The following is a 27385-nucleotide window of genomic DNA, read 5'->3' as shown; positions in this document are numbered from 1 at the left end:
TGGTCATATGGTTTGTCTCTGTGTGACTGTGGGAGCAGAGAGGAGGTGACAACAGTTCTCATTTGTGTATGTTCTCAGGGAGAGGCAAGCAGCTTACCATGCCCTGGGAGCTGCACTTGTGCTGCACGTTCTGCAGTTGTTGAATGTATGTGTTAAACGAAGATGGAGTATATTTCTAATTTAAGACTTAAAGCGGTGATGAATTACTATCTTCGTAGTGAGCTATTACAGTGAGTAATTACCCTCAGTTAATTCCATTTGTATTTTTCTCATTTCAATGTTTAGTGATTGGGTCTTGCTTCTTTTCTATTAGATAAAATCCTTGTTCACCTAGACAGTTAGGAAGAACTGAGTTGTTTCTTCATAGTAAATGTTATTGAATGACCGTCCTAGACTTTGTAGTTGAGATTTCTGGTTCCATGTGTTGGTACCTATGGCTTAATACGTGTTAACTCAGAAGAGTTTCTCCATAACACAGTAACACTCCAGCACAGTGTAACCAGAGTTCTCTACTAGGAAGCCAGAGGGTCATCCTTGTTGCTCCTCAGACTCTTTTCCTATGGATGAAAGACCTTGAGGAGTATAAAACTATCCTAAGCAGTTTTTGGTCTAGGCAGCTGGGGAGGTCCTTGTATGCAATGGTGTTGATGATTCTGTAAAACTGGACAAGGACACCTCTTACAGGGAATACAGATGGTCCAGTCTGGGGACAGAAAGGTGTGTGAAAATAGAACAGAATTACCAGAGACCCAGAAACTTTGCTTACTTACTTTTTGAAAAGAAAGTTGAATTCAAAGCCGAAATTATCCAAACTTGTTAAGTTTCAAGGAGTGCTTAGTCTCCTTTTGCACTGTAAGAGGATTTGTGATCCTTTTTTGTAGAGAAATTCTTTATTACGTGCATATGTATCATGGAAGAGTTCAGATGATTCTATTGGTACCTCTCTAGCCTTCACTAAGCAGGTATACAACAGCATCCTCAAATTTGAAAGGCATATAAGAAGCTGCTTGCCTAGTTTTCTAAACTGAGAATTCTTCAGCCCACAAGGCTCCTCAAGTAATGTAGCTAAAGATACTCTGTTTATGTTGCTTTAAGTATGATCTAATGTTTGCTTTTGGCAAGAAACTCTTCTTTGTTAGTATGCACAGAAAGCGTAGTTTACATGAGGCTGAAATATTAACTTGCTGTTCTAAATTGAGCAAACAAGGATACTTATGCTGTATCTCTAGCAGTAGTAGTGTAGGCTTCTTGTAGTAATCTAGTTCATGGGGAAAACAATAAGCAGGTATTCATGAGTTATTCAAGGTAAGAACTTTTAATTTGGAGAGGTAAAATTTTTAATATAAGAACCCAAATAATGGTACAGTTGCAGTGGGAAGGTTAAGACAACGCAATTGAAAATTGTGTGCTTAGCTTTTATACCTCAGAAGTCCTTTCAATGGAAAAATAATCTCTGTACGATATTGAGTGGCAGCATGCAGGATTGTATGGAGCATTTGCCTATTTTATTTTTAATAGTTGCTGGAAAACTTGTCACCCTTTAAATGACTCAAGGCTTTTTTTTCTGCTTTTCGTTTTCTTGAGAAGGGGAGAGGAGCCTTTCATTAGTTCCACATGATAGTTAACTTGTCACATTTTACAGCTTAATTCTTCTTCTTTAAAGAGTTTTTAATGAAAAGACAAACCAGCCATCTTCTGCATAAGTCATTACTAATATAAACACTAAAAATAACATAATTATTTATATGAACACAGTAAGATTAGTGATAATACAGACCTCCTCCTACTGTGGGTTGTTGCATCCCATGATATCTTCCAAGGAATGCAAGTGAGTTTATTCCATTCACTGTTCTTGATGAAAACATAACAGTGCAAAGTTAAAATTAAGGAGTTACTTTTGTACTTTCGCTGTTAATCTTCCCTTTCAGGAAGTTAAGAAGTATGAACACTGTTCTTGATAAAGCGGTCTGAACTCCCCACTTGTACAATAACACTGTACTGATGTGTTAATAACTTGTCAGTTGTGATATGGTTTTGACAAAAAGGACTTAAAATTGGGTGGTTTTGGAGTTTTTTGTGTGTGTGGTTTTTATTTTTTTTTTCCCCCTGTTTCTTTGTTTGTTTGTTTTTAATGCAGTTTTCTTATTACTGTGTAATGGAGGCATCCAACAATTTCCTCTTGGATCACTTTCACATTTCACTCTTGTCTCCACCCCATCCTTACCACAGCATTACACAGTGATTCTCATTTTCTCAGGAGTCAAATTTTGAGGGGAAAGCAGAACTTTTGTAAGACATATATTTTGTAAGGCAAGACAGACTGATTGTTTCCTATGATATTCTTTTTGAAACAAGAAAAATGCAGGCATGTTTTGAAACACTTCAAATACAATAATCAAGCTCATGAATTACTTACAAGTGTTTGTAGAAAATCCCCTAGTTTCTCTCTTCCTTTTATATGGTGGTTGCTTTAATTTGGACATTAAGTGTCTATTAATACATTTTATAGGATGATTCTTTGTGCTAGAGCTTTAAAAACAGCTATGATTTCGACTCAGATTATCCCCTTTTAGCCAGAGCAGCCCTTGTTTTGGGAATGCACAAAGAGGGAAGAAAAGGCCTTTAGTTTAAAGCATTAAGATTTGATGCTCCTCTTGCTATTGCAAGGAGAATCTGTGAAATCCATTTGAGCTGTAATGCATCCAGGTTCTGTGTTTGTGCCTGAACCTTGTAGGTGGTTGTATGATCATACATGCTTTATTGCCATCTAAAGGGTGTGACCTCTTCTAGCTCAGACTCTTTCTTCTAAGCTCTTCCTTATGAAAGGTCTGTTCCTCTCTCTTCTACCTCTGATATTTCTTTATCAAGCCACTGAGCCTAAATACTGCTAAATATATATAAAAATTCTTGTAGCATTTACTCATTTTCTAAACTGCTTTTTGTATTCTCGTTCTCTAGTGGGTTTTGTGTGCTATTTTGTATTTTATCCCGTGTTAAATACTTTATGTGCCACAAGAGGGTAGGATTATGTGATAGGCCTTTCATTCCCAGAGTTAAAGCAAAGTTTTCTTTTTATGGTTCCTGTGTGTTCTCACTACCCATGTGTTATCAGGTATTGTCTCTCTTTCAAGTAAATCCCTTTGTTTTCTGTGGGGAATGGATCAGAATAAAGCGAAGTGGGACTGTAGAACACCACTGGAGGCTAAAAGGGATTGGGAAATTGAGGCCTAGGATTACAGAGAAAGCCGTATTCAGAGGCAGTCCTGGGAGAAAAGAGTTAGTTGGATGGCGAAATAGGGAGAGAAGGGGTAAAGTCTGATAAAATAGGATTGTGGAGTTAAATACAGAGACACCTTACAGTGGACCATGTGTGGTGGGAAACCTGGAAGTGTCTTTGTTCAGAAACATTCATGAGGAGAGCTCAGGACACCAGGACTTGGTGAAAAGCTTCAGCAGGTAGATGGAAAGTTGGGCCTGAATTTCAGTAGAGAGGAAGATAATTAAAAATGGCTGCAGAAGAAGATTAAATACAGCTGGACATAATTAAATTTAAACAGGAAACTTAATTGTGGTATTTTAAAATTCTAATTAATACTGAATCTATTTTTTTGTTTCCTGTCAAATTTGTTTGACATAAGTAAGTAATTAGAGGAGCGCTTTCATTTAATGTTTGTTGCTTTAACCACTTTGCACTGAATAAACTACATTAATTGATTGTAAAAGTATATTGAGATTGTGCAAAAAGAGCAGGATAATTTCTAATACAACCAAAACATTGTGTGTGCTGCTCTGTTAAGTGTTGTCAGAGCTTTGCTGGGAGGTTAATAGTAAAGCAGGAGAGACAATCTTTTTGGCTCCTATTTTGTTCTGGAGCTTGGAGCTGTAAATAATGGAGTTGACTGAGAGATTTGAGGTGCATATGTTTGCAAGAAGTACTTTGTCATTCTTAGAAAAAACATGTGTTCTTGCAGAATGAGCATTAACATTACGTCGTTAATGATGTATTTTATTTTGAAGAAAAGCTACTGAAAGTTTTTAAATCTCTATTTCAGTTTTGCTCTAATCAACATATGTACTGATGAAATACGGAAGGTTTTTTATTTTCTTCATCTCTGCAAGGTATTCAACACAGTTTTGTGACTCCATTAATTTGATCATGTTTGCTGTCCTTTTGTAACACAGCAAAATTATTCTGTACCTTTCATTTAAAGCTCATAATTTTAGTTAAACTTGTGGTTTTATCTGAAGTATCTTAACTTTGGTAAGTCCTTGCATGAGAATAATTTTCCACTACCATAACCTATAAAAGAAGGTGGTGCATTTTCATTTGATTTTTGTATTTCAGTTATTGCATGTTGGCTGTTTTGGTTTGTTACTTACCTATTATTCAAAATCCTTCCCATATACAAACTGTGTAGCCAGTAATCAGACCAGTATATTAATTGCTTCTGTTAACACATCATGTACGTGTCTTGCTCGTAGTGTTTTGCGACATTAGCTCTCATGGCCATTAGTCAAATACATCTTTTTCTTTGGTAAAATATGGTTCACAGTCTTGGTGTTAACTCTGTTATTTATTTATACCTGCTTGATGCTGCATGTAAATCCCCTTTGCATGCCTTTTTTTTTGAAATGGGCTTAGCAGGCCTTAGATGGGCTGGCTTGTTAGGTGTATTTGCACTTTGTCTGGTAGTTTGGGCTTGGATCAAGTGCGCCTTTTAAAGCCGAATTCCTGATTGTCCACATCTGCTCCCCAGTAGAATGAGTCGAAGCACAGCTGTCCCAGAAGATCTTCTGGGTGAAACTAAAGCGGGAGGTGTGCTCCAGCTGTGAGGGTCGTTTTAGGCTGGGAGGGGTCTGAGCAGGTCTGGAAATAAATCGCTTCCTCTCCCCAGAGCTGGTATCCTGTGGGTGCTCTGGCTCAGCTTTGCACCTCTGCCCCTACAGCACTGCACTGCTTGCTTGTGAGGACCAACGCACCAGTGTTGTTCCTGGGCACGGTGTGCTTATAAGGGTCTTACACTTTTTTTTCAGAAGGTAGATTTGGATGTTGAAATCTTAGGAGATCCTTTGCTTGGGTGGGATGCCCCTATTTTACTTTCTGTTTACCTCATTTCAGTATTGCACAGTTAAATAACACAATAAAAAGCTCAGATATATTGCAGTGTTAAGATTGAGTCAAATATCTACAGAAGGTTTTGTGTTAGTTCAATTGTCTTTGTCCCCTAAGTCTGTAATCTCAAAAGTTTTCTTCTAGGAGTATCCACTGACCATAACCCTGTTGTGTCTGTAGCTATACTGTCTTTTCACTAAGTGCTGTCATGATACTTAGGTTAGAATCCAAGTCAGTCTAATACATTAATTTCCAAGTTAATTCATTAAAACCTTTTCACAATCCATTATATTTTGTTAAAAAACAAACCCCACCACTCCCCAGCTTCCACCTCTCTACATCCACCTCATTTCCTTTTTTCTTTTCAGTTTCAAGTGATAAAAATGGAAAAATAAAAACAAGCAGTACTGATAGGAGTTTCATTTTCCCATACTTATGTGGGTTTATAGGTTAAAAATATTTAATGACTTTTTTATTTGTGTTAGCAGGATAGAGATATTTCAGCAGTAAAGCAGGAAGCGAAGTGGTCATCCTTGCAGTACAGAATACAACCTGTTGTGGCAGATAACCCTGAGCAGTTTTCCCTTTAACCTTCTAGTATTGCTCGGCATTTCTTGTTTTGAGCAACTGTTGTTGATATTTATTTTTATAATCTATCTTCTGTGAAAATGTAATGGATAAAGTTGAGGAATTATACTTAAACAGCATTTAATATTCAATTAAAGGTGGGGGCTGCATGCAGTCTTCAACAGAGGTGTGGGATGCCTTCATCAGCTCTGAGTTTACTGTTGGGTCAGTCTGGAGACTTCCATTTTCCTTAGGGGTTTCTTGCATTTCATTTTCCCGTACAATGCAAGTGTTAAGAAACTTACCTGTGAGTTGCCAGGTTAGATTAATTGACCAAGTTTAATGAGTTTTACATGTTTATGCAAAATCTTGTCACTTACATTGCTCTGTTTTGGCGTCTGTCTTAAAAAAAAATCTTTGTGATCCGAGACAGGTAGGAAGAACAACAGCTTTCCTCAGTGGTTCTTCTGGTTTTTAGTTGATTTGAGTAATTTTGGTCTCTGACTGTATAAATGAAAGAGACACTGTACTAGCTGAAAACACATCATTTTAGTTCTCTGGAAGTTGATTGTAAATACACTTCTTCCTGCAAAATAATAGTCCTTTCGTATTCTTTATCTACCTTATATATGGAAATCATTGTATCTTGTGTATTAGCTGACAGTAGTTAATTCTGAAAGCATTTACATGACAGAAGGCAGCTTTAATGTTTCATATCTCTCAGATAATGTACATCCATCTGTTCTTTAGCAAATGCATCACCTCTCTGCATACTGATGATTTCTGATGTCGCATTGCTTGTAATTAAATTTTGATAATGTATTTACAGGCTTCTTGAAAGAACAAGTTGAGTTTATTCATGCAAATGCAGAGTAAAATGGAAACCGCTAATGACTAAAGCTAATTTCATGAACTGATGGTCACTCAAAAATGTAGGAATAATTAAAAATATTTACTGGTACTAGTGTACATTTTTAATTGGCTGGAAGTTCATTTGGGCATAATAACAGTAACAACTGTTATTATAATAAGTGATATTTTTGTCACTTAAACATTTAGCATATTCTTGCTTTTGATTACTTTAATGTTTCAAAGCTGACCTTTTATGTTGGTTGCTTACAGATATAAATTGGAAGTATGTATTAAATTATTGAAACGAATGCAGCATTTGCAGTTTTAGCAAGTACACACTAAACCAGTAATTGCATATATAATGTTGCTGATACTGAGAAATGCAATTAAACTTTTAAGCTACATTCATGGTTACTTAGAGAAACATTTGTGGTAGAAACTAGAATTTTTAGATTGAAAAGATGTAAAACTCTTGTTCAGTGGTGTTTGTTTGTTTGTTTGTCCCCCCCCCCCCCTTTTTTTTTTCCTTTCCTTTTATTTAAACTACTGATTTTTACATTGTTCAGTGCTTCAGATTTCCAGGTTGAGAAGATAAGGTGTGGTATTGTTTAGTTCATAATGCCCAAACTAGGTGGCAAGCCTGATACGTAAGTTGTGTTACTATCAGATGATATACACAACTAAATTTGACTTTTGATGAAGTGTTGTTATTAAACATCACTCCCACATGCTAAGGTTTCTGAGCTTTGGGGAGAGATGTTAAATGAAAACATTTCTCTTAGAGAGCACTATTCATGGCATCTTAAGTGCTCCTTTCTGTACACAGAAAAATAAACACACTTGAATATAAAAACACAGTCATTAGCTTCTGGTGTGGGTCATGTGCACCCAAGTGTCCTAAAGCTTTTTTTTCCATGGAAAAATCAAGAGTCAGCACAATGCTTCCTTCCACTGAATGTGTGGTGCTTAATTGTCTTTTACTGTTAGCTTCTCATTCACTGATTGGAACTTAATGGCTACTGTGTTTGAACACATATTTCAGTGACTGATCTTACAAGGTTTTATTTGGGGAAATCGACACCTGGGTAGATACATGGAAGCTTGAGAACGCTGTCTTTAGGATGTAAGTAGTGTTTCCCTGAGGAAGAAAGGCGCAGAGAACTGCAGAATCCCAGCTATGAACCTTCCTCGGAGAAAGAGTGGAAAAAGACCTGTAAATGTGTTTCTGTGCCTTTTATGGTACAACACACTGAAAATTACAGTATAGCTATGGTTTCTGGTACTTTGTTCCCTACTAACCAATAAGGTGAATGTTTTCTCGAATGTCGTGGAGCAAAATAGGGGTTTATCTGTTCCCAGTCCATCTTACATGGCCCTAGGTTTTTTGTAAAAAAAACCCCAAAAAACAACCAAACAAAAAAATCCCTGTAAGAGAGAGGTGACTTAAGAAAAAGGAGAGGGTGATGGTGGCGGTGGGGTATCATCCTGTGCTGAAGTACTCATGGAAACATCCTTTACTGCTCCTACTCCAAGGAGACTCAGAAGTTGTGCTCCCATCCAGTATTCATGGTGATGTGCTTTCTGAATCTCTCACAGTGTGGCCTGCTGAGTCTGTGGGCTCCCAAGGACAGTGGCTTTATTCACAATGACAAAGCTAATTTTTCTATACATGCATTTTCATGTACTGCTTTCATAGCCTGTGAATCTGACTACTTGTGTCTGACTTCGTCTGTTCAACACATTGCTTGAATCTAGGGAAACCAGAGTCTGGATGTGCCAGCCTCAAAGGCTATATAGCTGGAAATCTGATACCAAATTTAATAATGAATTAGTCTATGTTATAGCCGCCTGTTCTTATATATTGCTTGGAGGCATATGGGTAGCTGAATGTGTGAATAATTTGGAAATTGCATTAGTATTTTTCAGTTTCTATTAAAATGCACCTAATTTTGGCCTTTTTTAACATCTCAGAGACTCATTTAACAATTATTGTAGCTTCTTAGACTTCGGAGAACTTTCCTACTACAGTAATTTTTTTTTCCCCCGGTGAGGTATGTGCCGTTTCTGGGCCACGTAGGTTGCCAAGTGGTGTCTACTTTTGACCACTGGGTGTCTCTCTGGCCATCTTAAGATTTGGCAGTGATAAGGCTGTATTCTTTAATGGGTGTTCTCTTCTTTATTAATCTAAAAGGAAATTAGAATAACAAGAAACTAAGCTTTCTACTATATCTGAAAATATGCTGCTCTTAGTGCATAAGACCAAAAGCGGTTTGTTTTTTGAATAATATACAAAGTCTAATCAAGTGAGAGGGAAAAAAATACCATTTGAAATAACCTGTGTACAATTTTTTGCAAGTGATGTTGCATACTTGTATCTTCTGTTAACATGAACGTTAATGATTTTTGTGGATTCTCAAAAAGGCAACTAGTTCCGAATTTTGCAGAATCTGGTGCTTAAAGAGACTATGATCAGACTGTTTGACAGAACAAGTAATTCTCTCGCTAGAAAGTTGCCTGCAGTTTTTTGGGTTTTTCTAGTTGTGTGTCAAGTAGAAATTATTCCTTTTTTCCTGGAAGTTTTTAGTTGCCAGGAATAATACAATGAAATAGGTTTTTACTGCTTTATCTAATTAAAAAAAAAGTAACTTCTGTAATTTCCCACTTTTTCTTTATCTCCTTAGAATGTGAAGGCATTTGCATCTTCCGATAGCCTAGCCAAGGTCCAAGAAGTAGCAAGCTGGCTTTTGGAAATGAATCAGGAACTGCTCTCTGTGGGCAGCAAGAGGCGACGAACTGGTGGATCTCTTCGAGGTAACGCTTCCTCAAGCCAAGTAGATGAGGAGCAGATGAATCGGGTCGTAGAAGAGGAGGAGCAGCAGCAAAGGCGACAACAAGAGGAGCAGCACATTGGGAGGAATGGGGAGATAGGAGGAGAAGAACCTGGATTTGATGACAGGCATGAGTCTCAGCAGGAGCAGTTAGAAGAAAATAATAATAGACTTAGTACAGTGGATGAAGATTCCACTTGTAATCAAGAGGAAGATGACGATGAACATGCTGGTGATCAAGAGGAGGAGGTGGAAGAGGAGGAGGAAATGGACCAGGACAGTGATGATTTTGATCAGTCTGATGACAGCAGTAGAGAAGATGAACATGCGAACAGTAACAGTGTCACAAATTCCAATAGCCTCATGGACTTGCCCGTTCACCAGTCATCGCCATTCTACGTGAAGACAAAGGTGAGAAGCTACATTTTTTTGTGCTCTTAGTCCTCATTAACTTTGGATTTTGGAAAAAAAATGCATATTTAGCATAAACTAAAATTTTACAATGAAGCAAAGATCTTATTTCCTAAAGAGTTTACAGTCAAGAATTTATGTAGTCTACAAAACCCATGCTCTTTTAGCTGTTAATAATAAAAATATTTGCATGCATTTGACATGAGCTAATACCCCTATGTATTTTAAAGAATACCATTCTGATGACTGTGGTCAAAAAACCAAGATGTTTCTTTCTAAATATTTTTACCTAAGACCCTCCCAGCGTTATTTATGATATTTTCCTTCTCCAAATAAGCTAGAAGGGAAGGTAAGCAATTGTACATGTGTTGTGTTCTCAGACAAGATCTGGTTCATTTAGGTGAAAACATTGTAATGCAAAAGTAGGGTGAGATCCTTGGCAAAATACAGGTTAAATAAAACGTGATAGCCAGTCATTCAGTTAGGAAGTCATTGCATAATGTCTTATGATATCCTGCTTGTGAGGACCTTGAGCCTGTGTGCTGGTTGTTGAAAATTTCAAATTTGCAATAAGAATCTGGAAATTAATCTTCTAATAAAATACTTCTATTTCTACTTATGTCAGCAAACATTTTAGATTTAAAAGAAGTTACTGGGTTATTGGCTGCAGTGTACATTTGTAGTTCACTATATTTTCCAAGTTCTTTGGGAAGAAGGAGTTCTGTTAACTCTTAGGAGCTGCAGAATAATGAAAGCAGTGATATTGACTAGTAAGAAAGAGGAGCTGGCCAGTTTCTTTTGGAAGAATGTGCTTCCTAGGTCTATGGATTAATTTCTTTTTCTTACTCCTTAGTTGTTAATAGACCACCTAGCCTCATGTCACCTTTCAAAAAATGAAACCTCCTCAAACTTTTAAATTTTACTTTAAAAAAAATAATTAAAACCAGATGTAAAAGAAAAGAAAACCACAAAAAAGTCAGTTAACATAAGTTAACAGGTTGAGTATGAGCATAAATGTATAGAGATGGATAATCAGTCTTGAAGATACACCTGGACAGGTAAGTTGGGTGAACATTTGCTTCTGGATCTACTGCGATGTTTTTGTTAATGTCAATTGTATGCAATTCACTTCCGTGTTTAAAGTATCTCAGCTAACATCTTTGATTTTTGAAAAGTTGTAATGTTTTCTCATGAGTTTTTAATATAATTTTATATTTATAATTCTATTCTTCAAGGTACTGAAGTATATGCTTTCTAATTTGGAGTGAAATACTGTCGTATTTCATATAATTGAATTGAATTTTACAACTGAAATCCGTGGTTTTATTTCAGTGCATTGGTTTTCCTTTAGTATGTTTAGTATTTAGTATGTTTTACTGTGTATCATATAACAACTTGCATCAAGTATGGACAATATTTATTGTAGGAAATTCATATACTCAAAAATATATTTTTACGTCTCTAAATTGGAATCTTGTTGAAGTGCTTTGTAAGTAACTATACTCAAACAGTACAGAGCAGAGCATAATTTTCAGTGGTGGCCAGTTCTGAAGCTTTTTTTATTGACTTCAATAATGAATGTACCTTTTTCTTTCTTTTCTTGAGGCATATTTGACATGAACTGAAACGAGCTGATTTAGCCTGAAGGAAGATGTCTGAAAGATCTTTGTACAGATGCAAAATTTCTGTGTGGTCTTATAGTTGCTCTGCATATTCGATGCAGGGCTGGTCATTTTTGTCCGTGCTCTGTCCCCAGGCTGTGCTTCTGCAAGAATTGTTGGGCAGCCAGGTAGCAAACCATTTTTGGGAATTTTTTCATGATGCAGCTCTGTTTTAGGAAATTTCTACTGAAGTATCAGTACAGATTAGAAAGCTGCTTGAGCTGGCACTGCTCAGCACCGCAGTTACACATTAGAACTGACAACATGCAACATTAATGTTACCAATTCATTAATAAACCAATATTTAACCAGAGTAACACATTCTGTGTTACAAAGTGTTGTGCAAATACATCTGTGAGAGCATGAATGAATAATCAGAGTAAAAATAAGCATGACTAATTAAAATACTGCTTTTGAGAAGAGAAGGAAATGTTAGCAGACTTGTCAGCCATATTTACAAGTGATTTCTGCTTCTACCTGTTGAGGATAGAATCATCCTAGGAGACTTGAACCTGGTGGACTTATTTTTATCTTTTCAGACATGTTTCTCAGCATTTGTAGTCGACTACAGTTCTCATAACTCTGGCTGAATTACCTTGCTGTGTGCTGTACTCTGAAATTTGCTTTGTGCCACCATTATAGGCAGTGATGCCTGAATGCCCTACTTCATGTTTGTGTCAGATGTAAACCTGGCTCCTCAGAAGCATTCCTGATGCAACACATTTTGTTCTGCTTATACATGTGGGCAGCATACTTTCACCACTACCAAATACCAAGAGATAATAGTGAGACTGTACAAAATAGCAATTGCTACTACTGTAGGTGTTGTGCAGCTCATCTTAGTTTTTTAATATATCTGTTCTTTGTCCTACTTTTTCTTCCTTTCCTCATTAACTACTGAATAAAGTCTTTCTCTAATCTGACTTTTTTGTTTGTTTGTTGACATGCAGAATCCTGTGTGGCTATGGAAGAAATGTCATATTTCCCCCATAACACCACGGTATACCGTGCTTGGGTTTGCTGCCAGTCACTTTAGTAGCAGCAAGCATGCTGGGTCCTACCTAATAAACCTCATCAGAGGCATAAACCCCATTATATTTATATAAATATAATTTTTAAACACTCAGGTTTTATAAAATGTTTAGATAATAGATATAAAAATACGTAAAAATATTTGCCTCATACTACTGCTTAGTTCAAATAACTGATAAAATTGCTGCCATAATGTTGTGAAAATGTGAGTAAAGGGCATGGGCACTTGAAATGAGAATGCCAGTGGTTCAGGAGAGACTTCATTGCATTCACCAGCATCACACAGGAATCCAAAAGGATTCTTGTGGTGACCTTTCATGATTTCCTGCATAAAATATTCTGGTTTATTTTTGTGTATTGAAGAGCTGTTTAACAAATGTGGGTTTTTTCTCCCCTATGTTAAGCAATCAAATTCTTCCCTGAAAGATCACTTAAATGTAAATAATAAGGACAATGTGTCCGTTGGGCATGTTTTTCTATTTTTTGTTCTTGTTATGACACTTCTCTGAGCACTTTGGTGTTGGAACATCTGTCTTGAATCGCAGATGTCTTTATAACTTGATCAACAATCTAGATGAGGGGATCAAGTGCACCCTCTGTCAATTTGCAGCTGACATCAAGTTGGGTGGTGTGTTGATCTGCTGGAGAGCTGGAAGGCTCCACAGAGGGATCTGGACAGGTTGGATTATGGGCCAAGGCCAGTTGTATGAGGCTCAACAAGGCCAAATGCCAGATCCTGCTCTTGGCTCACATCAGCCACATACAGTGCTACGGGCTTGGGCAGAGTGGCTGGAAAGCTGCCCAGCAGAAAAAGCCCTGGGGGTGAGGCTGGAGAGCAACTGAACATGAGCCAGCTGTGCCCAGGTGGCCAAGGAGGCCGGTGGTATCCTGGCCTGGATCAGCAATAGTGTGACCAGCAGGACCAGGGCAGGGATTGTCCTCCTGTACTCAGCACTGGTGAAGCCACACCTCAAACGCTGTGTGCTGTTCTGGGCCTCGCTGCAAGAAGGACATTGAGGTGCTGTAGAGAGTCCAGAGAAGGGCAGTGAGGTTGGTGAAGGGTCTGGGGCACAAATTCTGTGAGGAGCAGCTGATGGAGCCAGTATTGTTTAGCCCAGAGGAGGCTCAGGAGAGACCATATTACTGTCTACAAATACCTGAAAGGAGGCTGTAGCCAGGTGAGGGTTGGCCTCTTCTCCCAGGTAACAAGCAATAGGACAAGAGGAATTGGCCTGAAGTCGTACAAGGGGAGATTTAGATTGGATATTAGGATACACTCCTTCCAGGATAAGGGTTGTCAAATGCTGGAACAGGGAGGTGGTTGAGTTACCATCCTTGGAGGTATTTAAGAGACATGTAGATGTAGCATTTAGGACATGGTTTAGTGTCTGACTTGTAGTAGTGTTAGATTAATGGTTGGATTTGATGATCTGATTTTCCAACCTAAATAATTCTACAATATCAGAACTGCAATTAAAACTCAGTAGCAGCTATGCCAAGGACAGTTAAAATTTGTTTATGCAATGTATTTACCTATTTATATATCAAATAACTCCATGCATTGGGATTTCATGTTTGACGGATTTGTCTAATAGATGCAAGAGAGCTTTTAGAGAGCTTCTGTTCTGTAAGGTTAGCCTGTGTCCTTTGTGCCTACAGAACTGGTGCTCAGTTGTATTAAAGTGACCGGAGTTTTCTCATATGTCAGATCCTTTACTGTTTCTTAATTTTTTACTCCAGTTGATCTGTGTCTTGTCAAATGTTGTCATATCTGTTTTAAAAATACTAAATGGCACAAGAGGGCTTAGTAAATATATATATATGGCAGCCTGACAACAACTGTTCTTGATGCTGATTCTTCACTGATTGCATTGTATTTGTGGCATCCATTTCCAATGCCCTGTGATGACTTTGTATTAATTGAGTTCTGTTGGGTAACAATTACCACAACATAAGCAAACAAATACTCTTACATTCCGTATTTCATAGCAGCTGCACTTTAATGCTTTTATCCCTCTACATGTGGGATTCTGTTGCAATGCAAGGACAAGAAAGTATTACTGGCAGTTGCCATCACTGTGAAATAGCTCATGTAAATTATCATTCTTGCTTACTTGAGATTTAAATTGTTTGTCTACCTGTGCTCATACTCTTGAAATTGTAGTACTAGCAGACCTATTGCACCAGCAATATTTTATGTTTGTCAAAATTGGGTTTTATGACAGAGGTGATAGCAGCCTGATTTTGTGGAAGAAAATGTCATCAATGCTATAATCCTATTTTATGTCAACCAGTGCATTATTTTCTCTTGTACTGACACCTGGGTTTCACCATAGGGTTATCTAGGTTGTACTCTGTTTGCTTTTCCACGTTTTTTTCCTGTAAATCATTAGATATTTATTTATTTGGTACTTTTGAAATATTTTGATTGTTCTAATTCTTAAAAGTACTTTGATCGTAATACAATCTTTAACTTGTTCAATTTTTTTTGTCTTTCTTTGCATAAGTGTTCCTGTAACTCCCAGTTTTCTAGTTTTTAAATATGAATGACTTCAATAGACTTAAATATTTTGTTTTAATTAATGTTTTTTGTTCCCATTAAGACAAGTTGTTTATCTTGAACTGCTGCAAGCTTCTCATATTTAGAGGAGCATTGGCTTCTTGATTATCTTAGAAATAATTTCTAAACAGCTACAGTAATTTTCAGGTTCAGTCATCTTTGGTTAACGTTTGATGGGGAATTGATTTTGTGAAGAAAATGTCACGATCACTTGTATGCAAGCTCCTATGAATTTAGCTTTGTTCAATTAGTTTTTATGTACCTAATATACAACATTACATAATACTTTTAATATTAAATGTCTCTAATGTTGAAGCCACCTCAGTTAGGAAATAATAACTTTAAAAAAAATTAAACACATGAATTCATGAAAAGCAGTAGCTGCATTATTTCCAGCAAATATTGGCACAGATTTCTATGGTGTAGGCAAAATAGCTACTTGATATCAGATTAACAGGAGTGAAATGTATTATGTAAGGACCTGAATTTTAAAATCTAAGTGAGCAGGTGGAGCAGGAAGATTGTTAGCCGGCACGTAGCTGTTCTTCTTGCTTGGGGTTTCAGAAAACACTTTCGTCTGCTCTGCTTGTCTGGAGGGATTTCTGAAGGAGTGTTTGAGCCCATTTACGTGAGATGCTTTATTCTTCTGGTTAACAGGCGCTGTTCAATAGGGATCTTTGCAACAACCCCCACTTACTTGAACATTTATTTCCTTTTCTTCTATTAAAGCTGTCATAAAACTTGCAAATTAGGTTATATGACTCTGAAATGTTAACTATAATGTCTGTGTTAACTGTTTGGATTGTAGTGGTGACTTCTCATAAGGGGTCAGGCATTCGTGCGTGCAGAATCCTCCAATAACTTCATTAATTAGTCTCCTCGTCAGATGCAGGTTTGCTTGTTGCAGAGTCGTGGATTGTGATTGTTTTGTTGGTTAGCAGAGCTTCCAAGGAAACAGAAAAGAGATTAGCTAAAATGAAGATGAAAAATTATTGTATGGTTGCATCTACAACCACAAAACCCACTTTGATACTCTTTTAGAAGTTGTCATATTTTAGCATTTGCATCATTACTTACGATTTTTTTAAAATGGATATATTTAATACATAATATATATTACAAACAGCAGTAGTACAGGCTGAGAAGCAGTTTTAATTTTTGTGTAACACCAGTATACTTTGATTGCAGCATCTTCTACCTTACTTTATACCATACCATTTGGCTGCAAGTCACAAGAGAGAGTGTGTGTAAGTGATGGTGCTGTTCAGGAGTGCCTCTTGATTGTTATTGGCATGGGAGAGTGGAGAGGGGGAAGATAAAACAGATAAACTGGATTAACTTGGGTGTGGCTGGAAGAGGATGTACCACAGGAAAACCTGTCCCTTGGAGCTTGAATACGCATCTCTTTAGTTTTGAAAGAAATCTAAAGCGCTGCTCACATACAGAGCTTTCAGCTATTAAATAGTGCAGGCTGCAACAGTTTTTTGCTGCAGGTGTCTGTTCTAAGCTGATATGTACAGCCACAGAGATAAGAAGGATTTATTTTTTCAGGGGGTTTTGGCTTTGTGTGGAAAGACAGCATTAATTTTTTCAACTGAGGAAACCTAAGATTATACTGGGTACTTTGTGCAAGTGTGAAGTGAAAAGGACTCCTTGTGTGAAATTGCTGCTCTGCAGTTATTGTCAGAATTATTGCTAGACTAAAAGCGGGATAGGGAAATAAGGGGGAATCAAAGATGATTACAGAAATGCTGATCCTTGGGAGCAGATTTTTTTTGTGTGTGTATGTACAGGCAGTACATGGAATTAGGCAAAAGTTGCAGCGTGTGTAGGTGGAGGGTGGTTTGTGTGTGTTAGTAATTTTTCTCCTTCTCTGAGCAGCAGAGGGGGCTGCTATTGTTTTGCTGCAGCCCTATGAAGACTTGTGCGGTGTTCTTTTGCAAAGGTTTTCCTTGCTTCTGCAGCTAAAATTTGCCTGAAGCGTGTTTTTTAAGTGTAGGGAATAAATGTAACTGGAATAGAAGGACTCAGTATTTTTTATTTGTCAAGAAATATGTTTCCAGTATAGGAAATGATGTAGGAATATTTCCTTTAAAAGAACAAGTATTAAACTTATTTTCAGATGGCTCGTGTGATGAGAATGCAATGTATAGTTCTCTACTCTGAGTACTCAGGAGAAACAGATGAATTTTTTTTTTTTTTTTTTTTTTTTTTGGCAAGGATCACATGAAAGGTATGTAGATTCTTAATGCCTTTCAGTTAATGCTTTCAAGGGTTTTAAACTAAGTAATAACTTGCCTAAAGCTGTGTCAGAAAGGCTACACGTAAAAATTGATCTGATTGTTGGAAAAAGGCAACAAAAGAGCATTGGCAGGGGTTTTTTTTTGTTCTTTTTTTCCTCTTGCCTCTTCCTATGATTCTGTTTTTTAATTGAGGGGGATTTTGTCAAGGCATACAAATGCTTTAAGGGAAGGTGTTCAGATATTGGGGCCAGATTCTTCTTCAGTGGTGCCCAGTGACAGGATTAGGGGTGATGAGCACAGACAACCACAGGAAGTTACATCTGAAAATGAGGAAAAGCTTTCCTTTGAGGGTGACAGCACTGGAACAAGCTGTTCAGAGAGCCTGTGGAGTCCCCTTCTATGGAAATACTCAAAACTTGCCTGGACGTAATCCTGTGTAACCTGCTCCAGGTGAACCTGCTTTAGCAGAGAATTGGATGATCTCCAGAAGTCCCTTGCAATGATTCTGTGATTCATAACTGCCAGTCAGTATTACTTTTGTATTACCATGACAGGTTAGTTATTTTTCGAGCAAGTTTTGTTGTTTTGAAATTTATTTTCTTTTTACTTTTCTGATATAGAGCCTTGGTTTTTGTATTGGGTGGTAATAACTTTAGAAATATTCATACTTGGAGATTAATATAAATCAACACTTCTAACCTTTGATTTCTTTCTCATTTATATTCCCTGTAGTTTAGTGCTGATCATTCCAAGCATGCAGGACCATTTGAAAAGGTTACACAACTGTCATTAGATGTAGTTTGTTAAATATTAAAGCATCCATGGAAGGAATGCAGATTCTTTGTTTCTCTGTAGATAGCAAGTTACTTCTCCAACTTTACTAACCCGCAGCATGCTTTTCTACAAATATACCAGTGTTCTGTTTGAAAAGTACTTTTTACTTCCTGTGCTTTTACTTGGCTTTGTTAATTTATGATTTCATTTGCTGCTCAAAGCTTGTAGAGGTTTAACTGTACTTTTGCAATTTCTAAGTAGAATTTTCCTACACCTTCACTTGTACATAAAACTAATGTGTTACATAATTGCTGCTCTGCTAATTTTTCCTACTCTGTAAGTGGATCTTCAAGTTTGCTAATAGATATATGGGCTATGTTTGAAGTAATGTGGTTATTACTAATAGAAGTTGTGGCTTATCTAAGAACTTTGCTATCTAGTTCAGCTTTCTCATGCAAAGTTCTTGAAATACGTAGTAGTTAAACTCGACTGTTACGTTAACATGTCACAGACAAATTAAAGGAATTTATAATAAATCCTAGGGTTTTTTTTCCTTTTTGTAGGGTGTCTTACCACTTTTCAGTAGGATTTTTACAAATATTACAACAATTAAAGGACTGTTCTAATATATAATTTGCGAAGTAAGTAATTCTGTATAGAGAGTAAAATCAAGTATCTTAGTGCCTGGGAAGGAAGGAAGGTAGTTTAACAGAAAACATTGATTCTGACAGTTTGGGTCATAGTTTGGACTACAAAATTCTATTTAATAAGTAGATTTTAATTGATTTTCTCTTTTCCCTTCGCTGCAGAAAGTTGCACTTTTTTTTTTTTTTTTTTTAATGTGGAAAGAGGTAATGCTGATTTAGTTTCTTATTGCAGCAATTGCTTACTAGACTGAAGTCCTAGCTGAGTATGACACAAGCAATTTTCTACTTCTATGCCAATAATTGAGGTCAGTCTTTAAACTCCAGGCAAGGGATTTGCCTCAAAAAGGCATACTGGAAAATAAATGTACAGAGCTTTGGATTGTGCCAGTTTGCTCTGTAGAGGCATCTGACAATATACAATTGGCCTTTCTTTGCAGTGAATCTTACATTAGGGCATACAGCTTCCACTTCCTGGTGCTTCTTACCAGACATATGTAGCATGTTCTCCTGAAGATATGTGTAGTTCTTTTGTAGCTATGTTGGCTGGTTGTTCAGCTTCCCAAAGTAGGGAAGTTGCCAGCCATCTTGGGCAAGGGGGGTGCAGAAACAGGGTAAATCTTTGAGTTGTGCTTTGGTTGCTTGGCTTAGGCATTGCTCCCTAAAGGTAAATATCAGGGAGGTACTTGCATATTACTCAAACTTCCATATCAGTTTATTTTATGTAGAGTAAATTGAATTGATGCCTTCAATCCCCCTTCAGGGATAGCTACCTGAAGCAGCATCTTGTTGTACCACACTTTTTCTTAGACTTTGAAATCAATGTTGGTTCAGTGCCCAAGTGGTTTTTGCTCTGCATCTTTGTTGTCAAAATGAAAATGAGCTTTTTTTCCCCGAAGGAAAGAAAGAAAAATTTTGCAGTAGTACTGTTTCAACTCACCAATTATATGACAACAATATGATGGAGTAGAAATCATGCAAATCTGCTTCAGAATCCTTTCAGTATACTCACTCTGTTGGGATATGTGGCTTGTCTAACGAATGCATTTGGGAGCTCCACCCCACTTAAATATGCCATTTGTTCCTTTTGCTGTTCTTGACTATGTGGCACATGCTATTGCCTGATGTGATCGTTAGCCCAAATATTTGTATGTAGTGATACAGCTGTATTTTATTGAACATTTATCAGTGGATGCTGTTGCTCTGTTTTAAGCTGCTTCTCCTTTTGAAGCTTAACTGAAGTTGGTATTACTAGTTATAAAACTTAATGCAAATGGTGAATCAAAGTGTGAAGAAAGTAAAACTTTTGCTGGTGAGTTAGTTTTTGGTTTGGTTGACACATCCTTTCCCAAATGGTTGTTAAATATTCCTTTAACTATGAATTTGAAGTGTATGTTTAAAAAATACAAGTTATGATTAGTAAACTTCTTGCATTTGCTGATGTTTATGCTTAAAAAATCATGGGATCTGGGATTAGCTTAGGGAGCTGGAGGACTAGAAATTGATCTGAAGACCAAACTACGTTTAGCACCTGCTTCAGGACTAACATTTTTTCCTGATATGTTTCTCACTCAGAGCTATTTTGCAGGTTACAGTATGTCATTTATTTCTGTAGGACTTTTCATTATCTGCAGAACATGTGGCTATTCAGCAAACAATACAGTGAAGGAATTTACATACCTTTATAAATTCTTGACTATAAGGAGAGAAACTAGACAGTGTCAATTTCTCTGCTAGTTTAATTATTTCTGAACAGGCAGAATGCTTAAAAGCAAAATTTCCAAGCTGTCTCAGCAAATGTTTGAACAGACAGCATCTAATGTCCATCCACAAAGGATGATTTTTGACACATGAACTGTTCTTTGCTAGTGCCTGGTGTCTTGTCTGGGCATGCAGCTGTGCTCGTGTAGTAATGATACACTGTGCGTTTTGTGTAGACTTATTGATGAGCTGTTATGTTTTGTTTATGTGAATGTTTTGCAGTCTGGTTTATTGGTGAAATTTCTATTACAAAAATCCCTGTAAAACCTAGAACAGGTGTTTCTATAAACGGTTCTTTTTGCCACAAGCATCTCTCCCTTTCTTTTCCATAGTGTGGTTAATAAAGATGCTGTCTAAACTTAATGCAAAATTTATGAGACTTCTGCCCATTCTGTCCAGGCCAAACAAGTTCAGGATTTCACCAAATTATTAGAAAATGTGTTTTACGTTATAAAATCTTCACGTGCCTTGACTCTGTATGGTACAACTTTCGATGTAATTATATTACATGTAGTTAAGTGGTATTGAGATTTTAAAGTAGAAAATCATGAGTTTTTGTGGATAGGTACCTATCTTGATCATAATCAGTGAAACAGTGGAAGGCCTTGCTGTTGGGCATCTTTTCTTCTGTCCTATTTTTCCTTATTGCTCTTCTTGCTAATTTCAGATTGTATTTCTTTAGTTTGTAACAAGAATTGGGAAGAGGGAAAGGATCTGAGAAGGACACGATTGCTAAAGAAGTGTAGAGACTTCTATCCCTAATCAAGGTGGTCCATACTAACAATTTCTTCATAAAACTTTGCTTTTTTAAATCTTTGATCTTACTAAAAGGTGATGTTTTCTACTGACTTTACTACCTGACAATATATTGCATAATATGGAAGGAGTGGATTGTGACTTTTAGTAATACCCAGTGTAATTCAGTCTTGGAAAACGCTGGCTGTACTTTTCAGCTGTGTCATGACATATTACTCAGTTAATGCTTATAAAATTTTAATACGTTTGTTCAATCCCTGGGCCCTCTGTGGAGTGGAAAATGTACTTATCACCATCACAGATTGCCAGCAGGGATAAATTCCACCTCATTCATCATCAGAAGTCAGCGCTACTTTCAAGTAAAGCATTAGCAACGTTTCCTGTAAGTGCAAATCTCATTCTTACCCAGTCAATGTTTCAAAGTGGACAGGAGACCCTTTGTTCTTCTCATTTAACTTATGGAGTGTCCCTTAAGGATGGCAGCTACTGTGATCATTATTGGCCCAAGTGTATCGAGCACTAAAAAAAAATTAAAAGGCAACAAATAATAACCACTCTTCGCCAATGTCATAATTCCTTCAGTCGCGATAACTTGGTGAGATTTTCTAAAACATGCAGAAAATAATTGATTTAATTAAAATGAATATGTAAAAATAAAGTAAGTAGAAGTGACACAGCTAAATGGAAGAAATCAGGCCAAGAATCGTTCAGTATGGATCAGTTGTTCTTGCCAAATGTAATAATGTTGTCCCTCAACTTTTAAACTGGACTTCATCCCAAGCAAGGACACTTTCTGTTGGTACTCAGAGGCACTTCCCCTTCTGCACAATTTTTAGCTTCGGTGTAAACTGCTAGTATTCCATGCCCTAGAGCAAGTATGCTGCACGCTGGGTGTGCAGGTATTCCCATGTGTTTGTTTTGGAGGACAGGCTGATTACAGACCCTGACTCTTCCCACACTGTGCCAATCAGAATTTGGTGCTGGTGCACTGCATGGGTGGCATTCTTGGCAGGGTTTAGTACCAGAATACCAGTAAGCTCAAAGCTGGATTTGGTCAACCATACCAATCAAGAATGCCAGCCCTTCCACATAGTACCTGCTTTCTTCTGTGCTCTAAGCATTCTTTACTTCACATATCTTGAGCTTTATAAATAGCCTCACACCCCTTTGCAGTATGCTGTTACCAGCTGAAAAGGATTATGTAGCTTAATTTGGTGCTATCAAATGAATGCCATTGTAACAATCAGTTGTTGCATTTGTTAGATTTATGTGTATTTTGCAGTGCTGGTAAGAAAAATGGTCTCGTGTCAGAAGAGGCCTTGAAAACCGTTTTGTTTCAAACATGCAAACTCTAATACTTTGCACTGTTCAGCCTTTTATTTTGGCACTCATCAATGTAGCTAATCCATAGAGTGTTGTCAGAATTTTTTTTTAATACTGAATAAACAGTCTCAGGACAAAATTTTGAAACAGAAGAAAAAAAATTGTTTAGGTGTGTAAGGTGGTGGAAATATTTTTATCCCTTTTTGATATTTTGAGGATTTTTCGTGTTTCCATTTAATATGTGGAAAGAAAGGTCTAAGTCCAAGCCTCTTTTTTGTCAGTGCTTTTTGTACATTATTCAGAAACTGATAAACATATTTTAAGTGTTTTGGTACTGCTTTGTGCATTTTTGCGTGTGTAGGTATATAAGTAGAGAATTTCTCATATAAAGTGTTGCGTTTTGCATGGAAGTGTGATACAATGATAAAAGCTGAATTTTGCAGTCTGGAAAATAATTTTTCAGTTTCCTATCTTCTCTTTTCATAAAAGCAGCCTCCTAAAAAGCCACCTGCTTTTCCTTCCCCCAGCTTATCCTCAGCTGGGAATTTGACTTGCATTTTAATCCAGTGTTAAATATTGCATGACTTCTCTACCTGTTGCAGTTCTTAATTCTTGTCTCAGCTTTATTTAAAGGTGCAAAACCAGCAAAAATAAGTGGTCAGCAAACAAATTCCTGCAGAGCAGCTGTAGAAATTCTTTTTAACAGCTGTTGCAACACTGACTAGACTAAAGAGTTAAACCTGCTTATCCAACAAGTCATGTTATAGCCAGTGAGAACTAGGCAGACATTTCTGGAATATTTATAAAATGCAAGATGATGCAGCTGGATTTCTGTGGCATACCTGGAATGTTTTCTGAAATATTCACTGGAGAAATGAAGACACATGCTTTAAAGATAGTTAAAAAAAAAGTGACAGTGACAACAAGACACCATAGCATGGTAAATACAGTGATAAAGTTAGGGAACTTGTAGAGTAAAGCCTGATAATAGAGGCCTCCTGTTTTAATAGTTATGTAAGGTAGGCATTATTTTTTTTTAGATGCTTATGGCTAAGTATTCTTTTAATGTTATGATAGCATTAGTGTTGATATTATATAGTCTCATCAGTATGCATTTTACTAGACAGTCTATGTTGTTTTCCTAAACACTTTATGAGATCTTACAAAAAATTACCTTGTGTGAATGCAAATGTGCTCTATTGTGGTGGTACTGTCGTGGTTGAGGGCACATGCCATGCCTGTAGCTGCATGTACCTGCAAGTTCCCCTCCCTTTCTTTTGAGTTGGAGTTCTGCTGAGATGCCTGGGAAGCTTTCATCTTTTTGGGACATATCACACACTAAGGGATCCATGGACAAAGAGAGATGATCTAATAGCTTGCTCTTGCCCAAAGGTGGAGGTCTTGGCTGCCCTCCACTTCTAAACAGTTTGTCTCTTCATGCATCTGGCTGCTTTGTGAGCTGTTTACGGTTGCTAATCTAGTGGAAAAATTACTTAGCAGCAACAAAAGTTGAGAATTTTCTGTTTTCCTACTTACTGGAGTTATTTCAGAGCTCACATGCCTGACAAACTTTACTTACTGCCTGTTTATTGAAGAGTTGGGAAAAACTGGCCAAGTATAGAAGGGAAGTGCTAGTCTTCTCCTTTTTGCTTCTAGAGTCTCCATTGGATGTTCTTGTTTCCTTTCAGCTCTAAAGAGGATTGGCTGTGGGATTGAACAGATCTAGTAGAGATCTTATTTTGTTAGAGTACATTCAAACTCACTTGAACTGGTGGCTGCAATTAAAAACTGAAAGTAGTGAATCCTTGCTATTGCTTAGTCTGAATTGCTGCTGGGCTCAACATATACAAGTATTTAAATCCAGTAGGTAAAATTTGAGTCTCATTTTATTTCTCGGTGCACTTAAATGCCAGGATGAGTTATGAGCATGCACACAGGCATGAAAAATATGTAGTAGATGTGTTTATCTGATGATCTCCCCTTTGCTTATATACTTGATATTTCATCTTCCATGGCCTCTACTAGTGGACTTTGGGGAATGCTCTCTTGTGCAGTGTGAAGTCTTTTGACAGACAGCAGCTTTACCATCATCCTTATCTATGTTTTTTTGAAACTTTATAATTTTTTTTTTCAATATGTGAGTGTTACACAAGTTGTACCATCTTCCACCAGCAGTTACAAAAGGTGTATCTCCTCCTTGATCTTCCACAGCAAAAATTGTAAGGTAGCTCTTTAATATTAGACACAGTAGTTTGTAATGACCACGCCTTGATATGATTTCAGAGCCAGAATTATAACCAGGAATTACCATTTGAGTTAACCCAAGTTAGGAAAATCTGGATTCTTCTTCACTGTGTTCTTAAGCTTTGTTGCCAAAGAAAACAAGGCTTGTGCAGTTGAGGCTTTTTTGTGTCATTGTCTGTCGTCCAGGTTATGCATCTCTTGGCTAATTTTCACATGATTCGGCAAAAAGAGAGATTAGGATTGCACAAGTTTGCAAGATAAATAGAGCATGGGTAGGTAGGTAGGAAAGGGGAGAGACTGCTGAGGAGGAAGTCTACAAGGTGACCATCTCTGTTTAGGCATCTTTGAGTCCTTGTGGAGCTGGGTCTTGCTGTGATCATGTATACATTAGTCAACATTAGTTCCTTCCTTTCCACCAGAGAAGCCATTTATCAGTCAACACTCACAGTAACACTTAAGCTTAAAATAAATTTGCTGCAGCTGGGCTGTTTAGAGTAATGCTTTCATGCTGGTCCCCCTGACACTGTGGGCCCTGGAGAAGCTATAGTGTAAGTTCAGTGCAATTTGAATTTGTATGATAACCTAACTTGGAGCCAGACTTTTTTCTTTCTGTTGTTTGTGTTACAACAAGCTACACTTGAGGTTTTCTCACGGACTATGGAGAAAGCCATCAGTTTGCATGTTTTACTAATTGTTTTGCCCCTTTTGCATGCTCTTCAAGTGTACGCCTTTTAGGACATTTTGATCTCATAAGATCAAAATTATCCTCCCCAGTGATCGCCTTCATGGCCTCTTTAGAAGTTTTCATTATGTTTTCTTATATGTGGCTGATTTTTGCATTGGGCAAACTTGGATACCATGGAGTTATTTTAGAGCAATAGTTTTTTTTTCTATTCAGCGCCAGTAATGCAGTTGCAGCTAACTTTCGTTCAGCAGTGGCTCTTATCTATACAATTTATTTGTGTAACCTGTACAAAGCAGGCTAATATGCAATCTGTCATTTGAAAACTACTTGTATATTGGTATTAGAAATCCTTTACATAAATAAACTTGGGCCCACAGTCGCTGGGTAAGTTGTTACTAGTGTCACATAGGCTGCCTCGCTTTGCTTGACAAAGCGCTTCTCGGTCTTTCTCGACCTGGGCAGGGACCGGCGTGAGTATCAAGTGAATTATAAGCCTTATGTATAATGTAAATTACAGTGCATTCTGTATGCTCCAGCTATGCAGAGCTTACTACAGATTTTTTTTTAGGAAATAAATCATCAAATATATTCAAAGGTTTATGATGTTAGTACGATTAATTTGAAAAGGTGACTTCTGAAATGTTGCAGTTCTCTTCTTTATCCATTTGAGGGCAGCTGTTCACCGATGTTAAGAACTGTGGAGAACCTGTCTGGGGTTCTGCTGTCTGCATTTTAGTTTTCCTAATCTTGCAAATACTTTATTTAGGACTCCCTAGGTCTTGTACTGTTCCATCACCATATTAAAATGTTGTGATTTTGTTTGGGTTTTTTTCCAGTAGTGTATGCAAAACAACTCTAGAGGAAAACTCTGGGAAGTTTGCATGAACTGGTTTTTGGTGTTGGGATAATTTCCTAGATTTCTATCTTAAAATTATGGCTTTCCTGAATTCAGTATACTGAAGGAACTCATTAATTTTGTAACATTTGGTTCCTGGTAAACAGCTTCTAAAAAGGTGGCTTTGAATTAGTCTGACTGGAAGGTATAAAGATTATTGCTGCTTTGTACATGCTTTCATTTTACAGGCATCTCTTCCCTGGACTGGCCTAAAAGAAACAGAAGTCTTCTGGATTCTTATGTTTACAGTTGAAAGTCCATGACCGTCTTATCTTGAGTTAAAAAATACTAGTTTTTCAGACACTTTTATGTGATTTCATTTCAAATGTGATCTTCTGATTAAAAGCACAGGCAAGCACTTAGAGAGCACCACTGGAAATCAGCCCAACTATATTTAGAAACAGAATGTGAGAAAAATTTGTTACAAAGCGTTAGAGCTCAAATTTTCATAATTTCACATTTGTTAGGTTTATACATATTCTTATCCCATATAATACAAAAGTACACATTTTTAAAGATAAAAACAACAGAGTGGCTGTTTAAGCTTTACATTTGAAGCTTAAATTAGAATTATATTTATAATATATATGTATTGTACAAATACAAAAAATAAGTGATATCTATTATATGCAGTGTATTTCGTACACTTCTGAGAAAGTCAGCCCTCACCATTTTTGTCTTCTCTCCTACTGCTTAAATTAGATTGTTTTATTTTCTGGCTAAGGACTTTCACTTATTAAAAGTTTATAACTTCCCAGCATTAACCTGGGACCTTTAAACATTACTGTAAGACAATGATACTTACAGTCAGAAATGTGTAGCAAATAAAAGACTAAAAACTAGAGAGATGATAAGTGGAACTGAAATTGGGACAAGATCTCATCTGGTAATGCAAGGCTTTTTTTTCTGGGAGACAGTGATAAAAAAGTGGGGGAGAATAGACACAGGTAAAAACTAAAGTTTTTTCTTATTGCTATGGTAAAGTATGAAATCTAGCTCTGTAATTTCACACTGGACAAGAAAAAGTGCCTTATTT

General features: G+C 37.0%; 1 protein-coding gene across 5 annotated transcripts in view; it reads left to right on the top strand.

Annotated features, from left to right (window-relative positions):
- The window catches only part of FBXW7 (F-box and WD repeat domain containing 7), a 176446-nt gene that overhangs the window by 66053 nt on the left and 83008 nt on the right, over nucleotides 1-27385 (top strand). For all 5 annotated transcript variants that reach the window (XM_040064420.1, XM_040064421.2, XM_040064418.2 and 2 more), the window contains exon 2: nucleotides 9214-9771. In XM_040064420.1, the coding sequence (XP_039920354.1) occupies nucleotides 9283-9771 (489 nt within the window). In that variant the 5' untranslated portion in view covers nucleotides 9214-9282. The remainder of the gene's footprint in view (nucleotides 1-9213; nucleotides 9772-27385) is intronic.

Source organism: Hirundo rustica, chromosome 5, assembly GCF_015227805.2.
Source record: "Hirundo rustica isolate bHirRus1 chromosome 5, bHirRus1.pri.v3, whole genome shotgun sequence".
NCBI classification, from domain to species: domain Eukaryota; kingdom Metazoa; phylum Chordata; class Aves; order Passeriformes; family Hirundinidae; genus Hirundo; species Hirundo rustica.
The sequence above is the reverse complement of the archived record's forward strand: the minus strand, read 5'-3'. Positions and strand labels throughout refer to the sequence as shown.